Here is a 24,036-nt window from a genome sequence, read left to right on the forward strand (position 1 = left end):
AGATGGGGAAACCATGGAAACAGTGTCAGCCTTAATTTTCTGGGGCTCAAAATCACTGCAGATGGTGATTGCAGCCATGAAATTAAAAGATGCTTACTCCTTGGAAGAAAAGTTATGACCAACCTAGATAGCATATTGAAAAGCAGAGACATTACTGTGCCAACAAAGGTCTGTCTAGTCAAGGTTATGGTTTTTCCAGTGGTCATGTATGGATGTGAGAGTTGGACTGTGAAGAAAGCTGAACGCCAAAAAAATTGATGCTTTTGAACTGTGGTGCTGGAGAAGACTCTTGTGAGTCCCTTGGACTGTGAGGAGATCCAACCAGTCCATTCTGAAGGAGATCAGCCCTGGGATTTCTTTGGAAGGAATAATGCTAAAACTGAAACTCCAGTACTTTGGCCACCTCATGCAGAGCTGACTCATTAGAAAAGACCCTGATGCTGGGAGGGATTGGGGGCAGGAGGAGAAGGGGACGACAGAGGATGAGATGGCTGGGTGGCATCCTGACTCGATGGACGTGGGTCTCAGTGAACTCCAGGAGTTGGTGATGGACAGGGAGCCCTGGTGTGCTGCAATTAATGGGGTCGCAGAGTTGGACACGACTGAGTGACTGAACTGAACTGAATTAAATGAGATAGTTTACATTAAATAAACATGCAGCATAGCAGATCAGACTCTACAGATTTACCTCTGTCTCCTAACTCCTTTCAGGGCGTTTTTCCCCTGCTAATTCATATCCAGGTTTGTCCTCAAACCCGAGGGCATTTACCCTCTATCTTTCTTTTGACATGATCATATTCATGCATCAGCCTGGTGCCCAAATTTCCATCTCTGAGTTCTTACTTTCTAAGATGTCATCTATCTGGTTTCCCCTGTCAGTGCTGGCCCTCTGTTGGTCCTAGTAAACTCACCAGGGTCTAAAACCCTGTTCTAGAAGCGGCATGTGTGTTCATCCTTTAGCTTTCAGATCATGGCTAGAGAGTGATAGTCCAAAAAGGAGACTTTAAATGATGCATGGGGCATTGAATTTGTCTCCCTAGTTGGTGCAATAAATACATGTACCTTTATAAAGATCAGTTGTCCAGTCAGCCTGACATTTTTCCAAAGTTACGTTCCATTTGTTCCTTCCACCTCCACCACCCTCTCCTTCAACCCTGCATTTCCAGAGGTACAGAGCAGTCATGTGGTCTAATCCTTCCCATCCAGGGCTCTGTAGCCTATGTCCCGCAGCAGTCCTGGATCCAGAATGGCACCATAAAAGAAAACATCCTTTTTGGATCAGAGTTTGATGAAAAGAAATACCAGCAAGTTCTGGAGGCCTGTGCCCTCCTCCCTGACTTGGAAGTGCTGCCTGGAGGAGACATGGCTGAGATTGGAGAGAAGGTACTTGGGACACCAGGGGATCCTGAAGGGTGAAGGAAAAGAGCGAGGATGGTGAAGAAGTCCATGGCAGTAAAGTAGTTGATCAATTTAGGTAGTCAAGCCTGGAACAAACATCAGAAAACTTGAGTTTGCACAATATGTTGTGCAAATATTTAAATTTAAAATTTTGTACCTGAAAGCAAATATAAGAGTTGTGTAATCTAAAGGAAAGATAATGAACCTAGGACCTGGTTAACTAAACAGCGGCTAACCCGAGGTAGACCTCTGGTGGAGGGCCAGAGGCAGACAGGGGGAGCTGTCTGAACTTTAATTCTGTACACTAATGTGGGCCAGAGTAGGGTTCTAATAATCTGCAGTGAACACATAGTAAACCTAATACATTATCAAATGCCTCTCTTAAAAGTTAATTTTTAATGACCGTTTCATATTATATGAATATAGTATAATTGGTTTACAAGTCCCTGATTACTATTTATTTAGGATGTTTTTATCCTCTTTCCCCATTATTAAAAATAAATATAGCAGCCTTTTGGGGAAAGGTCTTGAGGTTGGGATGCTACAGATACAGCTCTAGAGTGATTTTGTTTTTTAATTCAGCATACATTTCTTGAGTACCTACTATGTGTCAGATACTATTTTAAGTGCTGGAGTTATATCCACAAACAAACAGAAAACCCACCCTGATATAGCTCTACATTCTCCTGAGGCAGGAAACAAAAACAACAACAAAATAAGTACTATGATATAAAATGGTAACCTGGGCACACATTTAATTATTAGGTTTAAAGTTATTTATTTGAATCAAGGATATTTATTTGTATAAAGGAACTTGTGTTACTGAACACAAGTCTGGCTGCCCACCATGCAACAAAGCCAGCCTACTAACACTGAGTTGTGGTACAGCAAAGTAGTTTATTGCAGGGCCAAGCAAGGAGAACGGGCAGCTAACGCTTGAAAGATTGAAACTCCTCAGTGGCTTTCAGGAGAGGGTTTTTAAAGGCAACGTCTGGGGTGAGGGGTGCAGCTTGTAGACCTTCTTCTGACTGTTGGTGGTAAAGTGACAGGGTGCTATTTCAGGGCTCTTCATCACCAACCTTCTGGTTCCAGCCAGTTTCAGGTCTAAGTGCTTACAGTCAGCCAGCAGTTATCGTCCTCCAACTGCATGAGAATTTTTGTTTCTGCAGAACAATTTAGAGATATGTGGATTGTTATATATACCCCTTAAGGAGGAGCTGAGGCTCTGTTTTATAGCTGAACTATTGTTTCTTGACTGCTTTTCCTTTGTTTCCACATTCCCTCGCTTCCCTAATTAGTAACTGCTTGGAACTCAGGAAGGCCAGGGAGACTAAAGCTTTTTTTCCTACAAGTAAGAAACAGGGGACAGAGGGGCTTTTGTACCCAGGAGGTTGCCCTGCAGGGTCCTGCTTTGTTTCAGTCCTCCCTTTTATGTTCCTTAACTTGAGGGGAACAGGTATGAGCCAAGAATGGGAATAAAGTTTTGGATAGAGATGTTTATCATAAATTCAGTAGAAGAACTCAGTTTTAGGGGGACTCAGTTTCAGTATTTAATAGAAATTCTTTTCTTCCTCAGGGTATAAATCTCAGTGGGGGTCAGAAGCAGCGGATCAGCCTGGCCAGAGCTACCTATCAAAATTCAGACATCTATATTCTGGATGACCCTCTGTCAGCTGTGGATGCCCATGTGGGAAAACATATTTTCAACAAGGTCTTGGGTCCCAATGGCCTATTGAAGGGCAAGGTGAGAACTTATTTAAAGTAATGAAGACATGAAGAAGGGCACACATCTCCTAGGACTGCTGGGTCCTAAAGCAGATTTCCTTATTTCCCTGCCATCCTGGGCTGCTGAGGAGATAATATCATGCTGGTCTTGCAGGAAATGGCCTGGTGAGGTCTCCCATCTAGTGGTCATAGCTTATGTGAGAACTGGGTAATCTGAGCCTTATTCTCTGGCTCCAACACTGAGCCTCTTATTAATTAAGGTTGATTAATTATGATTAAAAAGTCCTTAGAGATCTGTCATATAAGAAGAAATATATTTGGTTTTGTCACTAGTTCCTGGCATAGAACTTGTTGTTGTTGTTCAGTTGCTAAATTGTGTCCAACTCTGCAATCCCATGGACTGCAGCACGCCAGACTTCCCTGTCCTTCACCATCTTCTGGAGCTTACTCAAACTCATGTGGACATGAGTCCACTTGTGATGGGAGACAAGTGATGGGAGGGCTGGAATTTTCAGCCCCAAACACCAGCCTCTGGAGAGAGAAAGATGGGAAAGAGGCTGGATTATAAAATTGCTTGAATAAGGAGGTTCTGAGAGCTTCTGGGTTGGTGAGAACATGAAGGTACTGGGAGAGCATAGGAATTCTGCACAAGTACTCCCTCCAGCAGCAAGTGTAGAGTGGGGGCTGGCAGCACTCTATCTTGTGTTTGGCTTGTTCCCTTCAAGATTTTTTTGAATGCTTCCACTCAGGCTGGTAGGGCGGCTGTCCCTCTGAGGCCTTTTGCCTCTCTCTCAGATCAGTGAGTCAACAGGAACTCACTTTCCCTCCTATTTTTGGTCCTGGTTTCTGTCCTTAAAGACAATTGGCTGCATTCATTCTTGAACTGAATACCCACTCTGGGCCTGGTTCACTGCAAAGACTGGGCAAGCAGATGAAAAGTTCTCATCTCTGCTCTCAAGTGACTTATCTAACTGGCAGACATATCAAAAAGCAAGCGATAATATTATAACACAAGAATTATTTTTAATGGCAATCGATACAAACTACTATCTGGTGGGTTTCCCAGGTGGCTCAGTGGTAAAGAATCAGCCTGCAAAGCAGGAGACTCAAGTTTGATTCCTGGGTTGGGAAGATGCCCCTGGAGAAGGAAATGGCAACACACTCCAGTATTCTTGCCTGGGAAATCCGATGAACAGAAGAGCCTGGCGGGTTACAGTTCACGGGGTTGCAAAAGAGTCAGACATGACTTAGCAGCTAAACCCCAACAACATACAAACTACAGAGGAAACATTGGAGAAATACCCAGTTCTTGCCTGGGGACTCAGGAAAGGCTACCAAAAGGGTTGGCTTTGAGCTGAGACTCAAAGATGGGCATCTCCTGCATCTTTGTGATATGAGTGACCTAGTGTCTGTGGGGCTGTCTGTAGAAACCAGAGGCAGTGGGCTTGGGATATTGCTCCAGAGGCTCATCTCAATACCATGACCCCTATTTGAGCCTCATTACTCATCTGCAAGTGTTCATCTTTCTTTGAGTGGAATCCCTGTGTCAGGAGTCAGTGTGGTCCATAAATAGACAACAATACAAGGAGTGCCAAGTCCTCCACATCAGGGAGGTCCTGGGCCAAACTTCCTTGCCCTGTAATGTTTCTAACATGCTAAAATAATCTGGGCAGTTCTTGTTGGATCAGTGGTTTGCTGGTTAGTGAGAGGGCAGTTAATTTTGCATGCCTCAGTTGTATTGATAGCCCTTGATCTCAAGTGACATCCCTAAGCCTAACTCTTGGCTGCCCAGAAAGCTGGAGGGAAATGTGTGCAGGGCAAACCTCATTGTCACTACAGAAAAATAACTGAATATATTCATGATAACAGTCTCATTTTACACACCGGGTCAGATTTTAGGATGAGATGCTGGGAAGTAAAGAGGAAGTAAAATAAAGAGGTCAAGTGGTCAGGGCCACATTTGGAAGCAAAGCCCCACAGCGACTCTGTTTTTCCTTTTCAAGAGTAAGCTAAAGAAGGTGGTCACAGGATCGTCAGCACAACTTACTGTTATTTTTACAGACTCGAATCTTGGTGACACACAGCATTCACTTTCTTCCCCAAGTGGATGAGATTGTGGTTGTGGGGAATGGCACCATCATGGAAAAGGGATCCTACAGCACTCTGCTGGCCAATAAAGGATTGTTTGCTAAGAATCTGAAGACATTTGTGAAACAGACGGGTCCTGAAGATGAGGCCACAGGTATGTGAAGAGGATTGGGACAGGATAGAGCTCGGATATAGAAGGGACGGGAGTAGAAAACTACCACTATTTGCCTGCTGACCTGCTCAGCACCCAGTAAACTAGATGCGGAGGTGAATTAGCCAGAGATCCAATATCTGTTCTTTCTGTGTTTTGTGTCTCTGTAAAGAAACACAAGCATAGACATTTTTTATGTGAGCCAAAATAGGGGCCCATCCGGCTCATCTGGCCTCTGACATGCAGTCATAGGTTACTCTTTAGAAGATGGGGCTTCCCTGATAGTTTGGTTGGTAAAGAATCTGCCTTCAATGCAGGAGACCGAAGTTTGATTCCTGGGTCAGGAAGATGCCTTGGAGAAGGGATAGGCTACCCACTCCAGTATTCTTGGGCTTCCCTTGTGGCTCAGCTGGTAAAGAATCCGTCTGCAATGTGAGAGACCTGGATTCAATCCCTGGGTTGGAAAGATCCCCTGGAGAAGGGAAAGGCTACCCATTTCAGTATTCTGGCCTGGAGAATTCCATGGACTGTATAGTCCATGGGGCTGCAAAGAGTCGGACATGGCTGAGTGACTTTCAGATCAGTTAGAAGATAACTGGAGGTATGGGGTGATTAGCTCTTGTGGGAGAGACACCAGGGGCAGGAGTGACCCCCTTTTAGGGAATTCCCTGGTTTCACAAATTCCACCTTACCTATCCAAATTCATTAAATCACTTCCTGGACAGCTTCGTAATACCTGGTATTAATAGTGAACTGCTAAATCATTGCTAAGCCCTAACAAAGGAATCTTGACTAACATACCAAACACCACTGGATGTTTCAAACCAGAACAGAGTCATGGCAGTTGCATAGTCTCACAGTATACCACAGGAATGGCCCCTACCTAATACATGACCACTGGGGTCACTGATTAGTTCCAGGCAGTAATGAAGCCCTGGTCTCTGAGGTCCCTCCCAAGAACCTGCCAGCAGTCATCCCAGGCATGGTTCTGGGTATCTGCTTCAGGTGGCAATTACCAACAGGAGGTCAGGACTGAGAAAGTAAGATCTGCAGGGGCATTCTGAGAGTCAATCAGAAGAGGCAGAAACTTCAGAGCCTGGAAGTGGGAGCACATTCAAGCCTTGAGGTCAGAAATAAGTGATAGTTTTAAACCACAAGAGTCGGAAAGAAAAGCCTAAACCAGAAAGTCTACAAACACTGGCAAGAAACAAAGAGTGGTCAGAAACAAAGACTGACCTTTGGTGCCTTAGGTGACCTTAGGATGGTGCGGGCTACGGGGACTGGGAGCCAGCCCAGGAAAGTTGGGCGGGGAGACCAGCAGGAAGGAAGGAGTCAGAGCTTTCCATCAGCCTTTATGTGCTCCGGGGATTGGCCTGGAGAAAACAAAAAGCACCTGCCTGGGAACTGGTCTCCAGCAGAGGGCAGGGTCTGATGCTGGATCCCCCTGAGTTACTGCTCAGTCAACCACATCACCACAACCTGCACAGGTTTCTCATTTTAATTCTCAACTTTTTTCTTCTGATTTGCCTGGATCTGAGTTCTGTTTATCTAAACCCCCATGGGTAGACGGCCCCTTTGAAAAATCCTGTCTTTTGTGTACAGAGAGAGTTTGCAAACCCTCGTTTTGGGACACGCTGATGGGCCATTTCTGAGAAGTTGTGTAAGCCGAAGTGCCTGGCAGGCTATTGTGTGGTTTCCAAGGCTCAAGGTACAGACCCCAGACGGTAGAAGAAAGGAAAGGGCAAGAGGGCAGTGTTGGCTCAGTGTTTCCTAATTAGCTATTGTAACAAAACACTACAAACTTGGTGTCTTACACAACAGAAATGTATTGTCACTCACTGTTGTAGAGGTGAGAAGTCAAAATCAAGATGTCAACAGGATTTGTTCCTTCTGAAGGTAACAGGGAAGGATCTACTCCAGGTTTTTCTCCGAGTTTCTGTGGTTTGCTGGCAGTCTTTGGCATTCTTGGCTATAGATACACAACATCCACCTCTGCCTTCGTCTTCACATGGTTTTATCTCTTATGTGCATTTGTGTCCACACTTCCCCTTTTCACAAGGACATCAGACGTATTGGATTAGGGGTCCATCCCAGTGGGCCTAATAGAGATGTTCTCTATTTGGTGAGAACTTTCCTTTAGAGACCCAGATCCAATCCCTGGGTGGGAACAATTCCCTGGAGAAGGAAATGGCAACCCACTCCAGTATTCTTGCCTGGAGAATTCCATGGACAGAGAAGCCTGGTGGGCTACAATCCATGGGGTCACAAAGAGTCGGACATGACTGAGTGACCAACACTTTCTTTTCACTTCTTTAGATCTTGAGACATGGTTTCCTGTTGTTTTTTGAGCATATTTATCATAGCTGATTTAAAATCTTTGTCAGTAAGTCTAACACCTGTGCTTCCTTGAATACAGTTTCCGTTGACCATCTTTTTTTTCTCCTGTGTACAACCCCATACTTTCCTGCTTCCTTGTATGTCTCACTTTTTGCTGAAAACTGATCATTTTAATTAGTGTAACAATTCTGGGAATACAAGCTCTCTCCTCTCCTTCCTCCACCAGGGCTTGTTGTTATTCCTCCTCCTAATGTTTGGTTTCCCAAACTAATTCTGTTAAGTCTATATTCTTTGTTTCATGTGGTCATTGACATTCCTGCTTGGTTGGCTTAGTGGTCAGATAATGACCAAGAGGTTAGAGGTTTCCTTAAGTGCCTGCAACCAATAAGTCACTCAGCCTTTGCTGAGAGGCTCTGTGGGAATGAGGGGTGGGGGGGCCTGTCTTTTTAACAAGCCAGCAGGCAATTTACAGTTCCATGTCAGTCTTTGTTGCCTGCTTGCCCAGAGTCTGAAGTTAAGCCAGAGGTAAGGGAATAAGACATTCTCAAGTCTTTCTCGGGTAGGTGTGCAACCCTACACATATGTATGACATACTTGATTGCTAGGAATATATTGAAGAGATCAAAACTCCCTATGAATATCTTATTCCCCAGATTTTTGTGAAGTTCTTGGTCAGTTTCTTATTTGCCCCAACTGTTATCACTGACCCAGGCAGCTGAGATGTTAAACAACAACTGCTGATTATTAGAGCCAACTCCAAGTCAGGCCCAATAAAGACAAGCCCTGTGAATGGGGTTTTCCAGAGGACTGCTAGACTGGTCAAATAATGACAGTTGTCCAGCAATGAGGTTTTGGGCATGTTCTGAACCCACACTGTTCCCTCCAGTAGCTGCTAGGTTACAATAATTGTAATTGGTTTGCTGTTGGTTTTCTAGACTACAGCAGATCTAAGGAGAAGGCAATGGAAATAGGGTAAATTAAACTATTACAAAGCTTACTGTTCTTTCTGAGATTTAGCCTTTTTTCTTAAATAAATGTTCCTTGGATTTTTGCAAGCCTTTGGTTAACTTCAAAGTTCTGGAAAATTTGGTTTTGATCATTTCTGGCCATTATGCTCATTGCTTTTACAGAAGGCTCAATTTATGGAGATCATTACTATTTTCACAGCCCAAGCTGTTTTACCTTTTCAGGGTATGCTTTTTAAAAATGCTTTAAATTATTTGAATTTCAAGCAGAACATTTTAAATTTGCACTCACCTTTTTAGTCAGTTCTGGGGATTATGACTCTACTGTTTGTCTCCTATAATCCTTAAAAGCTCTTTCCTGCTCCAAAGGAACTTAGAAGTTTCTGGAAATATTCTCCGTTTTGCCTTTTCTCTTCCAGTGAAATATTAACTCATCTTCCTTTATTCTGGTATTTCTCAAAGAGATGCCCTAATAAATAGTATTTATGGAGTTAAAAGATTCCAACCTATACGTCTGAGATCTCTTGTCAAGGCCAACAAGATCAGAAAAGACTTCTCCCCTTGTTCATGGGGCTATGGCAGCTCTGTGCAGCTCTCTCCCTAACCTTTGATGTGTCTCCTAGTCAATGAGGACAGTGACGATGATGACTGTGGGCTGGTGCCCAGTGTGGAGGAAATCCCAGAGGACGTGGCCTCCTTGTCCATGAAAAGAGAGAACGATCTTCATCGAACGCTGAGCCGCAGGTTGGTCATCTGTTCAGCTGGCAGCCCCCATTACTTCCATAGTTCCCCTTGATCATTCTCTCTCTCTTTTTTTTCCCTGAGTGTCCACATGGATGCTCCCCAGCTCTGCTTTTGCTTCTGAGCATGGGGAGTAGGGTTGGGGCGGTGTGTTTCCCCTGTGATCATCTGCTCTGAAGTGCACTGTGATACAAACAGAACGACTGTGACACCTGCTTCCAAGAAGACGCTTGGAAGGAAAACTTCCCCTCTCAATCTTTCAGATCTAGGTCCAGTAGCAGGCGTCTGAAGTCCTTAAAAGACTCCTTGAAAATTCGGAATGCGAACATCCTGAAGGAAGAGGAAGAGCCAGTGAGAGGACAAAAGCTCATTAAGAAGGAATTTGTACAAACTGGAAAGGTGAATGCCACAGTAAAAAGTACCATCCGTTAGAGATGATAGAAGGCTTTTTAAGTTTGATGCTTTGAATACATGTCTATAGAGGAATATGCCTTATGTGCTCTGCCAGTCTTTAAATTTATCATTGAAATGTTAGCAGAGGCTCTAGGCGCTTTATCAAATCGTACTTCCATGAAGAATGACACATGTCCTGTGAATATCTTCATACCACACTTCACGTAGTGAAAGCAACAAAAATGAGATGCAATTCTGGGAGCCAGAGAATACCAATCTATCAAGCTCATAGCACACAGTTCAAATTAATAAAACTTAAGACCAAGCTCTTAAATTTAAGGTCTTAAACATTAATAAAGCAAGGTCTGTGGTATAGCCTTATCTGTCCCACTCTGTTTTTATATCTGTTCCTCTTAATTTCATCTAGAAGTTCATTAATAATCTGATGGTTATTCACCCTGCATTATATTTCAGCATTGATTATTATCTTGCCCATATAGAAATGTGATCCCTTACCAAATTTTGCTACCTGCTATCCACTTTTCCAAAGCACTGCATTCCCCCATGATTGATATTCTGGTAATTCCTCACCAAAAGTCAATAGTGTGTGTTTTTGCTCAGTTGTGCCTGACTCTTTGTGACCCCATTGTCTGTAGCCTGCCAGGCTCCTCTCTCCAGGAGATTATCCAGGCAAGAATCCCGGAGTGGGTTGCCATTCCATTCTTCAAGGGATCTACCCAACCCAGGGTTGAATCCGGGTCTCCTGCATTGCAGGCAGATTCTTTACCATCTGAGCCATCAGGGAAGCCCAAAATGCCAGTAGGAATTCTACTAACACTGAGGTGGGGGCTTTGCAGGTGAAGTTCTCCATCTACCTGAAATACCTACAAGCAATAGGATGGTGCTCGATAGTCTTCATCCTCTTGGGGTTTGTGATCTATTATGTGGCTTTTATTGGATCAAACCTCTGGCTCAGTGCTTGGACCAGCGACTCTAAAAAATACAATGGCACCAACTATCCATCCTCTCAGAGGGACCTGAGAGTTGGCGTCTATGGAGCTCTGGGAGTTGCACAAGGTATGTATGGTGCTACAACAGCTGTCCCCGCGACAGTCTGCCAGGCCCACTTACTTTGCCTCGACTCGGGAAAGCATTTGCCACTGTGTCCCCCGCGCACGTCTCCAGGGCTCCCTGCGCACGGTGCTGACTACGCTGCTTCCGTTTCTAGGTTTCTTTGTGTTCATAGCGAATATCTGCAGTGTCTATGGTTGCAACCATGCATCAAACATCCTTCACAAGCAACTGTTGAACAATATCCTTCGAGCACCCATGAGTTTTTTTGACACAACACCCATAGGTCGGATAGTGAACAGGTTTGCTGGTGTAAGTATCTCAAGGGCTGTAAGACGCATTGATGGCTGAGGATCTTTCTGTTTCTGACAGGGAAAGAATTCTCATTTTCCCCTAGACAACACTGGGCAGTTCCAGTGCTTTGGTCCCACTCAGCATGCAGATGTTTCTGGAATAACCTTGTGTGTGGTACTAAGGGTCCTGGGGATACAGGGATGAACAACTGTGGCCCTTTAAGTAGGTCACCAATGAATGAGGGAGACGGCCAAAGAAATAAAGGTTGATAATAGAATGTGGGGAAACCAGGAACAACAATGCGCGCAGTGGCGTTCTGGGAGTATGAAAGTGTGACAGGAAAAGAGGTACCGGCTGCGTCTGGATGACCGAGGGTGGGAAAGGTCAGAAAAGGTGAAATTTAAGTGGTAGAAGTTAGCCAGAGAGATGGTGCGGGGAGGGGTGGGCCGGTGGTGCTGGAAGCGGGATGTGAAGGATTACCCTGCAGAGGGAAAAACACAGGTGAAAGCGGAGTCATGGTTGTGACTGCGGGGCAACCCTTTGCTTGGTCGCTGCTTCCAGTCCTGAAACTCCCATCTTTGATGCTTTACAAATAAGTAAACGAGGTCTGGATTATGGAATCTTGTGATTTGAATGGAGTTCTGGAACACTGTCTCCATCGGCTGCAGATTCTAGAACACTTAGCATTTGTTCATTCAACATTTACTGGGTACCTTCTATGAGCCAAGGACTGTACTGGGGATTCAGATGCTCAATAGATGCAAAGGTCATAGATGGATCTCTACCATGCACCAGACTGAACTCATTGCTTCTTAATGAATATGAGACAGAAATTTCAGGAACAGAGGAAACCAGACAATTCAGAGTAATATTCAACTATCACCAAGAGAATTTTCAAACTTCTGTTTGTAGAAGAGGGCGCACATTTTTAATAATGTCTTAGCAACTCTGAGCCCTTATGTGTTTGGTCTTGTAGCAGACACAGAAAGTCTAGCTCCCAGCCTACAGCCAGGTTTTGGGGACATGGCGACTGCTTAAAAAGTGGGCTGGCCCCCACTTGTCACCTTCCTCTGCAATAAAAATGGTGGGCCTGATGTCATTGGAGACAATTTACATCGGCTTTCTTCTCTTAATAGAGCCTTAAAAAGGATATAATTTTCAATGGGGAGATTTCTCACAGGAATTTTTCAGATTGCACACTCTTTTCCAATGTTGTAATATATATATGTATTATGCATGCTCATGGACTTCAGTCGTGTCTGACTCTCTGTGGCTCTATGGACTGTAGCCCATCATGCTTCTCTGACCATGGGGATTCTCCAGGCAAGAATACTGGAGTGGGTTTCCATGCCCTCCTCATAACTGTGTCCAGGGTTGAGATAAAAAAGTTCTCACTATCAGTTCTGTGCAGATTACTTTTGACCATTAACTGGCATAGATTCTCCATCCTTCCTACCTCCCCTACCTCCATCTCTTCTTAAAGGCTCAGCCATTGGCTCCAGAAGACCTGGGAACTAACTCTCCTTTATGGTCTGAGTCATCTCCAACACAAAACTCAGCATACAATTAATGATGGTTTCCTTCTTCATGCAAAAACAGTTAGCAAAATATGACTGTTGCCTAAGTAACTCAATATGTTCTCTGTGTTTTCTTTTTCAGAAGATTAATTCTGTATATACACATATAATTATTTATATATATAATATGTATATAGGTATAATAATACATATTATATATGTTAAACATGTATACTAAATTATTATATATACATTTTATAAATATAAAATAGATATTATATATAATAATGCATATCATTATTTATTTGGAATGTGGGAAAAAGGAAACTATCATTAATTGTATAGTGAGTTTTGTGAGGGAGGTGGCTCAGACCATAAAGGAGAATTAGATTCTGGGTCCTCTGGAGCAGGTGGCTGAGCCCTTAAGAGAAGATGAAAGTAGGGGAGGAAGGAAGGATGGAGAATTTATACCAGTTGAGGGTCAAAAGAAATCTTCACAGAACTAATAGTTGGTGAGGGTTTCTTTTTTTCTCTCAACCCTGGACAGTTACTTGCATTCTGATGTGACTAAGCAAATTCCCTGCCGCAACTGAGAAGGTGTCAAATGTCACAGGCATTCATGAGCACACCATCTCTCCTCCTGTGTCCCTAGGATATCTCCACAGTGGATGACACCCTCCCCATGTCTTTACGCAGCTGGGTCTTGTGCTTCCTGGGCATCATCAGCACGCTGGTCATGATCTGCCTGGCCACTCCCATCTTCGTCGTCGTCATCATTCCTCTTGGCATCATTTATGTGTCTGTTCAGGTAGGTTTGGAAATGGCTAGGTTTCCCTTCTTCTCTACTCATAAAAGCTTAAGTTCTTCTCTTGTGTTTATGGCTAGTCACTCCCCACTCCTCGAGCATCTTGGTCATTGAGTCAGATATTAACATACCGTCTTCACAATGGTGAGGTGGTCAGTGGCTTCTAGAAGAGGTGTGCTAAGGCCGCTTCCTTGGTTGGCTTAGGTTGATCTACTTGGAGATGTGCCTCGGCAGGAGCCCAGTCTCTTCACTTCAGGGCAGTTCTCCTTTCACTGGGGTGTCTGTGGCGGGGCGGTGGGTGGGTGGGTGGGTGGGGTTCAGGCTCAATTCCAGTGTGGTCTTGAGGGCAAAAGTAGTTTGATAGCCAAGCCTCAAGGAAAACTAGAGCAAGTAGAAAGGGCTCCATGCCTGCAATAAGAGGAAGGAATGAGGGGAAGGAAGCTGTAGAGAGAATTCTTGTCCCAGCAGCCACCTTTGGGATAAATTGATCACCTTGAGAAACCAATCCTGAAGCCCTTCAGCGAAGGGCAGCCTTGTGGCTGTGGTAAGTTTACACTGCTGGGCTGTGTTGAGCTCCTCAGGTACATTGTCATCTCTGTCAGGAACAAACCAACACATAAGAAGCAGGATATTTGAGGAAACTTCCATGTATAACATTTTGAATTCTGACTCTCGCATGCCTAGCTCTTCCCTAATTTCAACAAATCCTCTGGGCTTCCCTGGTGGCTCAGACAGTAAAGAATTCACCTACAATGCCGGAGACCCAGGGGGGTTGTATCCCCTGGAGAAGGGAATGGCTACCCACTCCAGTATTCTTGCCTGGAGAATTCCATGGACAGAGGAGCCTGGCAGGCTACAGTCCATGGGGTCACAAAGAGTCAGACATGACTGAAGCATCTTAGCACGCATGCATCAGCATACCTTTCTTGAGCCACTTATTGCCCATCTCTCCTTTCCGAACCCCTTGTTCCACAGCTGCATTTATCCCTTTAGAGACCATTTTTCTAAAAAAAAAAAAAAAAAGACCATTTTTCTCACTACTGTCATTTAGAAATATGTGCAAAAAAGAAATATGTGCAGATTCTTGGGAGCATATGGATTAGGCTGACAAAACTCCTTGGAATATTCCAGCCTCTAGGGCTGTGGCATAGTGTCTTGCTTTCATGCTCCCCTGTTCCCCACCAACCCCAGATCCTTGCATCGTCCTCTTCCTCTGAGCCTCTCTCATCTCTCCCCTAGTGAGAGACCAGATCAGAGCTGCCTCTTGTTCAGATGTAGGCTCTGGCCTCAAAGTAATGAATGTTGGTCATGGCCACGAGGGAAGAGGTAACAGCATATGTGATGTGATTGTGTGACAGATTCTTCACTTTTTTGGGTCCAGATATTTTATGTGGCTACTTCCCGCCAGTTGAGACGACTGGACTCTGTCACCAGGTCCCCAATCTACTCTCACTTCAGCGAGACTGTGTCAGGCTTGTCTGTTATCCGAGCCTTTGAGCACCAGCAGCGATTTCTAAAGCAAAGTGAGACAGCGATTGACACCAACCAGAAATGTGTCTTTTCTTGGATTACCTCCAACAGGTGAGACTGCCCCCAGATATTCACCCAGGTATGTGTGCTTTGGAGTTCTGTGCATTTGACATTAGCTGTGGGAGTGTAGGCGTGGCCCAAAATGTGAAATTCACTCTGGCCAAACACACCTATCATGTGAGAAGAGAGGAGAAAGCATAAGCTTCAGAGTCAGACTGGTCCCTGTATCTGCTCTGCTACTTCCCAAGCTGGGGGAATTGTCTTGACCCCTCAGGAAAATCTCATTTTTTTTTTTTTTTTTTTTTACAATGGCTGGAACACAACCTATCTCATGGGCATATGGAGGAAGTTACATGACACTGCTCAGCATTTTGTAACACAGATTCTGTCCAAGTGCTGGGTAAACCAGACATTCTGTTTGCTTCCCTGAGAGTGGATGTGTGGTTGTCCATAGGCAGGACAATTTTTGTAGGTGGGAAAGAAGCAGAAGTTGGAGGGAGGAGCGCTGGAAAATTTTGGGTAAAATCAGTAATGACAGAAATGAAAAACTCAAATCCTGTGAGGTGAATCCAAAAAGGCTGCGCAGTCTTGGTTCCTCCAGCTTCATTAGACCTTGGCGTGTCCTTGGAAGAGGATCTTTTTCAGGAAATGAAAGCCCTTGAGTGGTTTCTACACTGTCTTGCACTGTGAAGGGCAGGCTAATGATGCTTAGTATTATTTGGAACGTGAAGAGGTCAGAAATTTGATTGTAAAGATCTTTTATATCTTAGATAATTTCCAAGAAGGAAAGAGCCATTTTTCTGTTGGATGCCCCTTGTAAAATATGTATCATATTTATTTGTAGGTGTGCTAGAATTATTTGTACAAATTTGGGTAAGCACATTTTACTGGGAAAGTCAGTTTTTAAAAATTGCATCAATCTATATAGTATTCAGTTCTCTACAAAGCCCGACATATCTCTCTGTTATCAGCTCATACCTAACTTCTCTCCACCTCCTATTTTTTCTCCATCTTTTTAAAATCATGAAATCAGACAGGGTACATTGAACTTTCCTGTGGTGACTTTTTTCTAACCTTACATATGAATTCTTTATGCCATTGTTTACCATGCCTAATCAAAAGAACTCATTTGGAACATTTTTTTAAAGTGCAGATTCCTAAAAGTCATTGCCTGAATCTCCTGGGGAAGAGTCCATGAATTTTTGGCACAAATCTGTATATTTTTAACAATTGCCACCAGATGATTCTTATGATTTGGCAAGTTTGGGAAGCACTGAAATATAGGATTCCTTTAGTTTAGCAAACTCTTCCAATGTCTTTAAAAATGCAATTTATTTTCCAAAATCCAAAATTTAAAAGACTTTAGGAAAACATGTCATAGTTAAACTGAGGCACCTCCTAAGAAGACAGTCCTACCAACTCAAGCCCTCTCAGAATGCTCTGGGAGCCCCGCACTTGCTGGGCAAGGTAAGGAAGGTGGCACCTCTCAGTGACCTCTCTTTCTCTGGTTCTGTTGCCCTCCAGGTGGCTTGCAGTTCGTCTGGAGCTGATTGGGAACCTGATCGTCTTCTTTGCATCCTTGATGATGGTTATTTATAGAAATAACTTAAGTGGGGACACTGTGGGCTTTGTTCTGTCCAATGCACTTAATGTGAGTCTGGTTGGGAGTTTGGTTGAATTAATGCATTATTCTTAAATGCATGGTATATCCTAGACTAATTTAAGAATTAGTCTAGGTTATACCATGGAGTCCATGCTCTGGATTCCTTTTTAGATCCAGATAGACTAGGAGAGACTGAGGTTCAAACCCTGTCTCCATCTCTTACTAATTGTGTAACCCATGGACATGCTCCTTAACCTTTCTAAGCAGGTGCTGGTGTCATCTGGGAAACTGGATATATATTTTGTTGCCCTGGGGAGTTAAGAAAGCAATCTCACATGATTCAATCTAATAGTTTCCCATCTCTTTGCCTCTTGATTATAGTTGAAAGAAAAAATAACTATTTCTTTTATAATATAGCAGTAACCAGAAAGTCTTTTGAACAGTAACTTCTACGTTTATTTTGTTAAATCACAGAATAATTGGAGTTCACTTGAATGAATATAGAGTCTAATAGAACTATATAATGCATCCCCCACTTGACTAAGGGATAAATATCAGACATTATTTCTTACCGCCTAAGACAGAGACTGGCACCACAGTAAAAGTTTAATAAATAATACTCATTTAATGAGTCATTTGGCCATCTTTTGTGGAAACTTTCTGAACTAATGTTTTGGGGGTCTGCGTAGCCACCAGCAGGCTGTACATGGTGCTGTTTTCAGTTGGAGTCCATAAGACCCAAAGGTGATCATGGTGGAAAAGGACTCTGTCATTCACCAGAATCACCGGGTTCCTTGTGCCACTGCCCTTTCATCCCCTCAGTTCTAGGCTTACTAACCTAGAACAGACAGGGCAAAAAGTTGGAGAACTATTAGACTGAACCAAAAGAACATCATTCAGATATCAATAGTTCATATGGTCCAGCCGACGCCAAGTGGTTGCCCTTAGTCCCCAGCCTCTTGAGCTTTCCTGTCTCTACCTACCATGTGCTCAACAAAGATTCCTGAGAGTATGTGCCAGGCCTGTGTTTTTGCCTGTAAGAAGACTGCTTCTGAGAAGCTTGCCTCTGAGTGACCCTCAGATGCCCTGGACTCTGGCCCAGGTCATGACAGCCATCTCCCTGTTGGTTAGATTTATCTCTGTAATGGCAGGAAGGCACTTGAGTTTACTTGGGTAAAAGAGGACAGGGGTCCACGTGGATGTCCCACCTTGAGGGTTGGCTTCTCAATTGAGCTGTTGTTAATGGAGAGCAGAGAAAGGCAGCAGCCTTTTAGAAGGCCTGTTCCTACCCCGTGTCTTTCCTTTTGCTTCCCCCATTGGAATGCTGCCCCAAACTCTAATGACTTATAGGTGGGAGAGCCAATTTCCGGTGCCACGGCACTAACAGCCAGCCTGTCTAGCCTCAGTTCTGGCACCAGGCCACTCCAAGCCCCTGGTGTCTTTCCTGTGAGCACCACAGAGTTGAGCACTCAATGGTCCTCCCACCATTTGATGCACTGGCCTCATTTCCTCCTCCAAGGAGGTGTGGATTGTCTCTTATCCTCCTCCTTGCTGTCTTGTAGAGCCCGGCTTAGTGCTAGGTACCGAGGAGGCACTAGATTGACCTTGTGGTTTGACTAGTTGGGTTGGTTTGAGCCTCAGATGATCATCATCTGGTTTCTCTGTAGATCACACAAACCCTGAACTGGCTAGTGAGGATGACGTCAGAAATAGAGACCAACATTGTGGCTGTTGAGCGAATAACCGAGTACATAAACGTGGAAAATGAGGTAAGGAGGAATCAGAGGAACCCAGGAACAAGGCCAAAAAAAAAAAAAAAAAAAAAGCTGATGCTTTGAGAATGCATCTATCTAGAGATTTCACACAGGGTCATAAAGGTTCTCTGGAAGTTTCCCTTGCTCAGACAGAAAGGACCTAATTTTTTTAAACCTAGAATAGGTAATTGTTTGGGAGAAGTCAGGTCTTGGGATTGCATCAAGTTAAATGGTGGCTTCATTTTCCGAGCAACCTTGTAGCATAGGGTTTCTTTACTTGAGTAAGGTATAAACCTTCTCAGCCATCCTGGTGGCTCAGATGGTAAAGAATCTGCCTGCAATGTGGGAGACCTGGGTTAGATCCATGGGTCGGGAAGGTCCCCTGAAGAAGGAAATGGCTGGAAGAACCAGTCTAGTTCAGTCTGTTCAAAGCAGATGCTCAAAAGTGGCTGGGACACTGCTACTTACTCTGTTCTGTGACATGAATCCTAGGAAGGGATGGTTGAGTGAACTGTCACCACATAAAGCACTTTTCCTCCTGTCTCCTGGCCAGGCACCATGGGTGACTGATAAGAGACCTCCAGAAGGTTGGCCCAGCAAAGGGGAGATCCAGTTTAGCAATTACCAAGTACGGTATCGACCTGAGCTGGATCTGGCACTGAAAGGGATCACCTGTGACATTAAGAGCACGGAGAAGGTAGGTGGAGCTGAAGAAAGGCCTGGGTGAGTCCTTGTGGACATAGAAAACCATTTCTTCATTCAGTTGAAGTGAGAAGTTAGGAACACTTCTAATGCCTTGAGGTGTAGGGACACAGTGCCACCACTAGAGGGCAGGATATCCACACAGGATCAAACAGACTTACTGAGCTCCTAAGGGCTTTCTTGCTCAGCCTCCCCGGCCTCCCAGTCGGCACCCTCTCCTCCTGTGGCAGATGGGCTTATTTCCTATAAGCCTCAAGGCTTACAGAGGAGAAGTCAGGAAGCACAGACCTGGGGAAGGAACTGGTGGAACGCCTGTGTGGAGGTTGTCCCTGCAGAGAGAGTGGGCTGGTTGTCCTTCTGGCGTGCAAAGTCCTAGTATGGTGTTCTTGTTCTCTGAGGACTTGGGGTCTGATACAGGGCCAAAAATTGTCTGGGCAACGGTGCTTAGGTCTGTAACATGCTTAGGTCCACGTTCTCAGACCTGATGGCAGGCCCAGTCCTTCCCTTCTCCTCACGTCTAAACAAGATTCTTAAAAATCGATTAATTTCCAGGAATAATTGTAACAACAGATGTGTTCATTTCCAGTAGTCAATGTAGCCGTCAGCCAGCTACAAGTCAGGGGGTAGGGTGGGAAGGCCGTCCTTTTCTGACATCTAGGCACTTTTTTTTTCCCCCGCCAAAACCACAATCAGTCTAACATCTTAAGAGATGCAGTAGCTAATCACTGTCTTTTCCACTTGTGAGTATGAATGCCCAAGGCTAAATTGTTGTCCCCAAGAATTATACAATGAACTAACATGCAAAAAACTGTATTTACAGATTGGCGTGGTGGGCCGGACAGGAGCTGGGAAATCGTCCCTGACAAACTGCCTCTTCAGAATCCTAGAGGCTGCAGGAGGCCAGATCACCATTGATGGGGTAGACATTGCTTCCATTGGGCTCCATGACCTCCGAGAGAAACTGACCATCATCCCCCAGGTAAACTCTAGGATGTACTCACCTGCAGCTGGTTCCACAGGAAACATGTGCACCATCTTCTCGATGTATGTTCACTTAGCAGTGTCATTTCTGTTGTCTGCCTGGGATACCTAAGCTAGTTCCCTAAAATACACTGCTTCCAGAACTTACAAAAAAGAAGTTTTGCATTTGGGGTAATATGCTTGTGTGACTCAGTATCTAAACAGTAGGTGGCAGCGTCACAGCAGGTCAAGGGGAGCCGATGATTATCTGTAACCCATCAGGGTTCGCAGGGCCTTTGCAATCAGCATTAGCAGTTTTGCCACTGAAGCTTGAAACCATTAAGCTTTATTCTCTGCATCTGATGTGGTTACAAGAGAGGGGAGGGAATCGGCAGCAATTTTTTGCCAGTGAGTGGAACAGTTAGTGTATCAGCAAGAAAGTCTCCCCAGCAGCTTTGCTCTCTGGACCCCTCCAAACAAGAATGGCCTGGAGGCTCTGGGTGTGTGGTCCTCTTCGGAACCTGTCTGCCTCTGCTCGCTGCAGCCAAGTCTGGGGGTGGCTTTGGCTGGTCTGGTGTTTGCTCCCTTTGTTACACTTTTCTGCAGCCTCTTCAAAGCACAAGAAATTCTTTTCTTGTGACTGCATTACCCTTTCCTGTGCATGCCCTTATTCCCTCCACCTTCATTCACACCATGAGTTTTCAGTCTGTGTGTGGAAGGGGTGGGATATTCCTCTCATCTTTTTAAGAGATGCTGAGGCAAACTTGGAGATCTATAAATGAATTTCAGAATGAAAACAAAACCAAGGACTCCACTAATTTTCAAATAAATATTTTATTTATTTGGCTGTACCAGGTCTTAGCTGCAGTACTCAAGATCTTTGATCTTCGTTGCAGCATGGGGGATCTAGTTCCCTGACCAGGAATCAAACCCAGGCCTCCCTGCATTGGGATCGTAGTCATAGCCAGTGGACCACCAGGGATATCCCCCAAGGACTCCCCTTAATGCTGTTTAGCTCAAAGCTGTCATTAGGGAAATCGTGCAGAACCTTGACCACTAACCAGCTTTCCATCTCAGACCAGTCCTGCCTGCTTTCTTGGCCACAAAGACCTGGTTCTTTTTCTGACACTGGCCCCAGTAACTGCTTGGTCCCTTGACTTGCAGGACCCCATCCTGTTCTCTGGGAGCCTGAGGATGAATCTGGACCCCTTCAACAACTACTCGGATGAGGAGATTTGGAAGGCCTTGGAGCTCTCTCACCTCAAATCTTTCGTGGCTGGCCTGCAAGCTGGGTTGTCCTACGAAGTGACAGAGGGTGGTGACAACCTGAGGTAAGGTTTCATAACCCACTGCTCCCACAGGCTGTGGAGGCAGCAAGGGGACCACTCCTTCTGTTGCTTGTGCTTGGTGGCACCTGGCAAAGAATTTTCACTCACCAGGTCTAATTCCTAGTGCATAAAAGGATCTGTTGTGAAGATTAAAACAGAAGTGTATGTACTTGAAAACCTTTGTTAATAAACAAACCCTCATGAGACATTACAAATGTGAGTTTGCAGATCCCGCCCTTGTGCGGGTTCTCTGGTGCACTCAGGCCAACAACAATCCCTGATGCCTGGTCCAGCCCCAGAGGGTCTGATGTAAGTGGTATGAGGCACTGATGGAGGTGTGAGTTCTAAAGGATGCCCGGAAGCCCTGATCTAAGGGGCACCTGGATGATGGAGACATGGAGTCTGCAGGGTCCTTGTAACACCATAACCCAACACCAATATTCTTTTGGCTTCATAATTCTTTTTTACCGTTTCAAAGCATTTCTATACCTGTTGACACTTCACAGTTCCTGTTGGCTAACAAGCTGACCTGGCATTTCCCCTATGACAGCCTGTTTTTCCCCTCTACAAACTCGTGGTCAGTTCTCAGCCAGAGCCAGCAGCTCAAGGATGGGTCTTCCTGCAGTCCCTGCGTGGTGAGCAGGGCTTAGACCATTAGCAGCTGAAGCTCAAAAGAGAAGGGAAGGCTCAGAAGCTCAGTTAATGGACCTGCCACTCTGGCCTCACTTGGGAGCTTGTTGTAAATGCAGAATTTCAGACTCTGGACCTACTATCTGGAATCTCCCCTGTAGCAAGAACCCTGGGTGATTTGTGTGCACACTAGAGCAGGGGAAGCAACGACGAGCAGGTTGAGTTCTTAGTAGGCGGCACGCTAGCATCACTAGGCAAAGTCCCGCGCCCAGGCTGTATCCCGGACCAGTGGAACCAGGGCCCCTGGTGATCCCAGTGTGCAGCCCCAGAGAACGCCTACGAGCCCTGGTGGAGAACACCCTTTGTTTGTTCTCCTTCAGCCACAGATCTGGGAACTAGCAGAACTGAGGTAGGTCTTCAGGCCTATTAAAAATGCTGTTCAAACATTCAGTCAACAAATATATATATTGAGCACCTACTGGAAAGACAGAGGAAAATGCCATAGACATACCCATGCCCTCCTAGAACTTACGTGCGATGGAGAAGACAGACATTAGACAAGTAAATTCTGCACAATAAATGCCTGAGGTGTGCAGGGCCATGGGAGCCGATCTGGCAGGATCTGATAGGGCCCAAGAATAGAGTCACACCACCCTTCTTGGACCATGCTGAGACACATGGCATGACCAGTGCCTTAATTTCAGATCTGGGGGAGCGGGTGTTGAAACTTAAAATCCTTTGATCAGAAATTAGAGATCAATCAGCTTGGAGATCAAGCTGTCCACAGCTAAAAGCCAAACTGATGCCTCAGCAGCAGCCTGTTACTATGAAGTCCAAGTGAACCAGGCAGGATTTGGGGAAGTTAAGTAAACAGTTTTGCAGTATCTGTGTTCTTACATTACAGAGAAAAACTGGAAGTTCATCTTGGGTGACTTCTCATCTCCTGCAGAAATTTTCTTGCAGGGAATTACAGAACTTTAGTCTGGCCACCCTCTGTTTAATATGTTCCCTAATGGCCACGGCAGGAAAGAACAATTAGCAAATTCCCCAATATTTCCTCCACATCATTTCCCAAAGCTTCTTTATGTAACTAAGAGGTCCAGCCTTCATTACTGGCTTTTAGCAAATTAAAGCTATTTGCATCTTACAGGCATATTCGAATTCCACATACACTGCATCTCACACCAAGACATCATCATGTTCATTAGATGTTCATTAGCAATGGTCTCCAATCAAGGCAGAAGGCCCCAAACAAATTAGACTTGAGGCTAGAATTACACATTAAAATAAGGAATGGATTTACTAAGAGCACTAAGAAATACCACTGGGGCATTCTTGTGTGGTGTCATCCTACAGTAATGATGTCGGGTCAAATACTGCTGAAGCAAGCTTGGTGGCAGCCATCTTATTTTGAAATTGTTGCTGGTGTGCTGAGATATCCCTGTAGCTAAATGCAAGGTACTAGTCCTGGGCTAGTGTTTTCCAAACTTGTTAAACATGAAAGTCTCCTGGGGTGTATTCAAAATACATGTTCCTCAAAATTCATGCAATTTGCAGAGACGTGGATGGACCCAGAGACTGTTGTACAGAATGAAGTCAGCACAAAACTTATCACTTATATGTGGAAGCTAGAAAAATAAGACAGATGAACTTATTTGCAAAGCAGAAATAGACAGATGTAGAGGATGGACTATTGGATATGGGGGGGGGGAGAGGAAGTGGCATAAATTTGGAGATCAGGATTGACATATATATATACTGCTGCTGCTAAGTCGCTTCAGTTGTGTCCGACTCTGTGCGATCCTATGGACGGCAGCCCACCAGTCTCCGCCGTCCTTGGGATTCTCCAGGCAAGAACACTGGAGTGGGTTGCCATTTCCTTCTCCAATGCATGAAAGTGAAAAGTAAAAGTGAAGTCGCTCAGTCATGTCCGACTCCTAGCGACCCCATGGACTGCAGCCCACCAGGCCCTTCCGTCCATGGGATTTTCCAGGCAAGAGTGCTGGAGTGGGTGCCATTGCCTTCTCCGTATATAAAATAGCTA

General features: G+C 44.8%; 1 protein-coding gene and 1 long non-coding RNA gene across 22 annotated transcripts in view; one reads left to right on the forward strand and one right to left on the reverse strand.

Annotated features, from left to right (window-relative positions):
- Positions 1 to 24,036, forward strand: part of ABCC2 (ATP binding cassette subfamily C member 2) — an 80,061-nt gene that overhangs the window by 53,258 nt on the left and 2,767 nt on the right. For 20 of the 21 annotated variants that reach the window (XM_055560868.1, XM_055560869.1, XM_055560860.1 and 17 more), the window contains 14 exons: positions 1,207 to 1,383; positions 2,975 to 3,142; positions 5,185 to 5,365; positions 9,288 to 9,408; positions 9,669 to 9,804; positions 10,656 to 10,875; positions 11,027 to 11,181; positions 13,333 to 13,488; positions 14,867 to 15,066; positions 16,540 to 16,666; positions 18,286 to 18,387; positions 18,926 to 19,069; positions 19,895 to 20,053; positions 21,199 to 21,365. In XM_055560868.1, the coding sequence (XP_055416843.1) occupies positions 1,207 to 1,383; positions 2,975 to 3,142; positions 5,185 to 5,365; positions 9,288 to 9,408; positions 9,669 to 9,804; positions 10,656 to 10,875; positions 11,027 to 11,181; positions 13,333 to 13,488; positions 14,867 to 15,066; positions 16,540 to 16,666; positions 18,286 to 18,387; positions 18,926 to 19,069; positions 19,895 to 20,053; positions 21,199 to 21,365 (2,213 nt within the window). The remainder of the gene's footprint in view (positions 1 to 1,206; positions 1,384 to 2,974; positions 3,143 to 5,184; positions 5,366 to 9,287; positions 9,409 to 9,668; positions 9,805 to 10,655; positions 10,876 to 11,026; positions 11,182 to 13,332; positions 13,489 to 14,866; positions 15,067 to 16,539; positions 16,667 to 18,285; positions 18,388 to 18,925; positions 19,070 to 19,894; positions 20,054 to 21,198; positions 21,366 to 24,036) is intronic. The other variant, XM_055560880.1, reaches the window with a different exon arrangement.
- LOC129637004 (uncharacterized) lies at positions 2,189 to 6,671 on the reverse strand. Its single transcript, XR_008707264.1, has 3 exons — positions 6,599 to 6,671; positions 5,171 to 5,286; positions 2,189 to 2,561 (listed from the first exon to the last, which is right to left on the reverse strand). It is a non-coding gene; the product is annotated as an uncharacterized LOC129637004 (long non-coding RNA).

Source organism: Bubalus kerabau, chromosome 22 (assembly GCF_029407905.1).
Source record: "Bubalus kerabau isolate K-KA32 ecotype Philippines breed swamp buffalo chromosome 22, PCC_UOA_SB_1v2, whole genome shotgun sequence".
Classification (NCBI taxonomy): domain Eukaryota; kingdom Metazoa; phylum Chordata; class Mammalia; order Artiodactyla; family Bovidae; genus Bubalus; species Bubalus kerabau.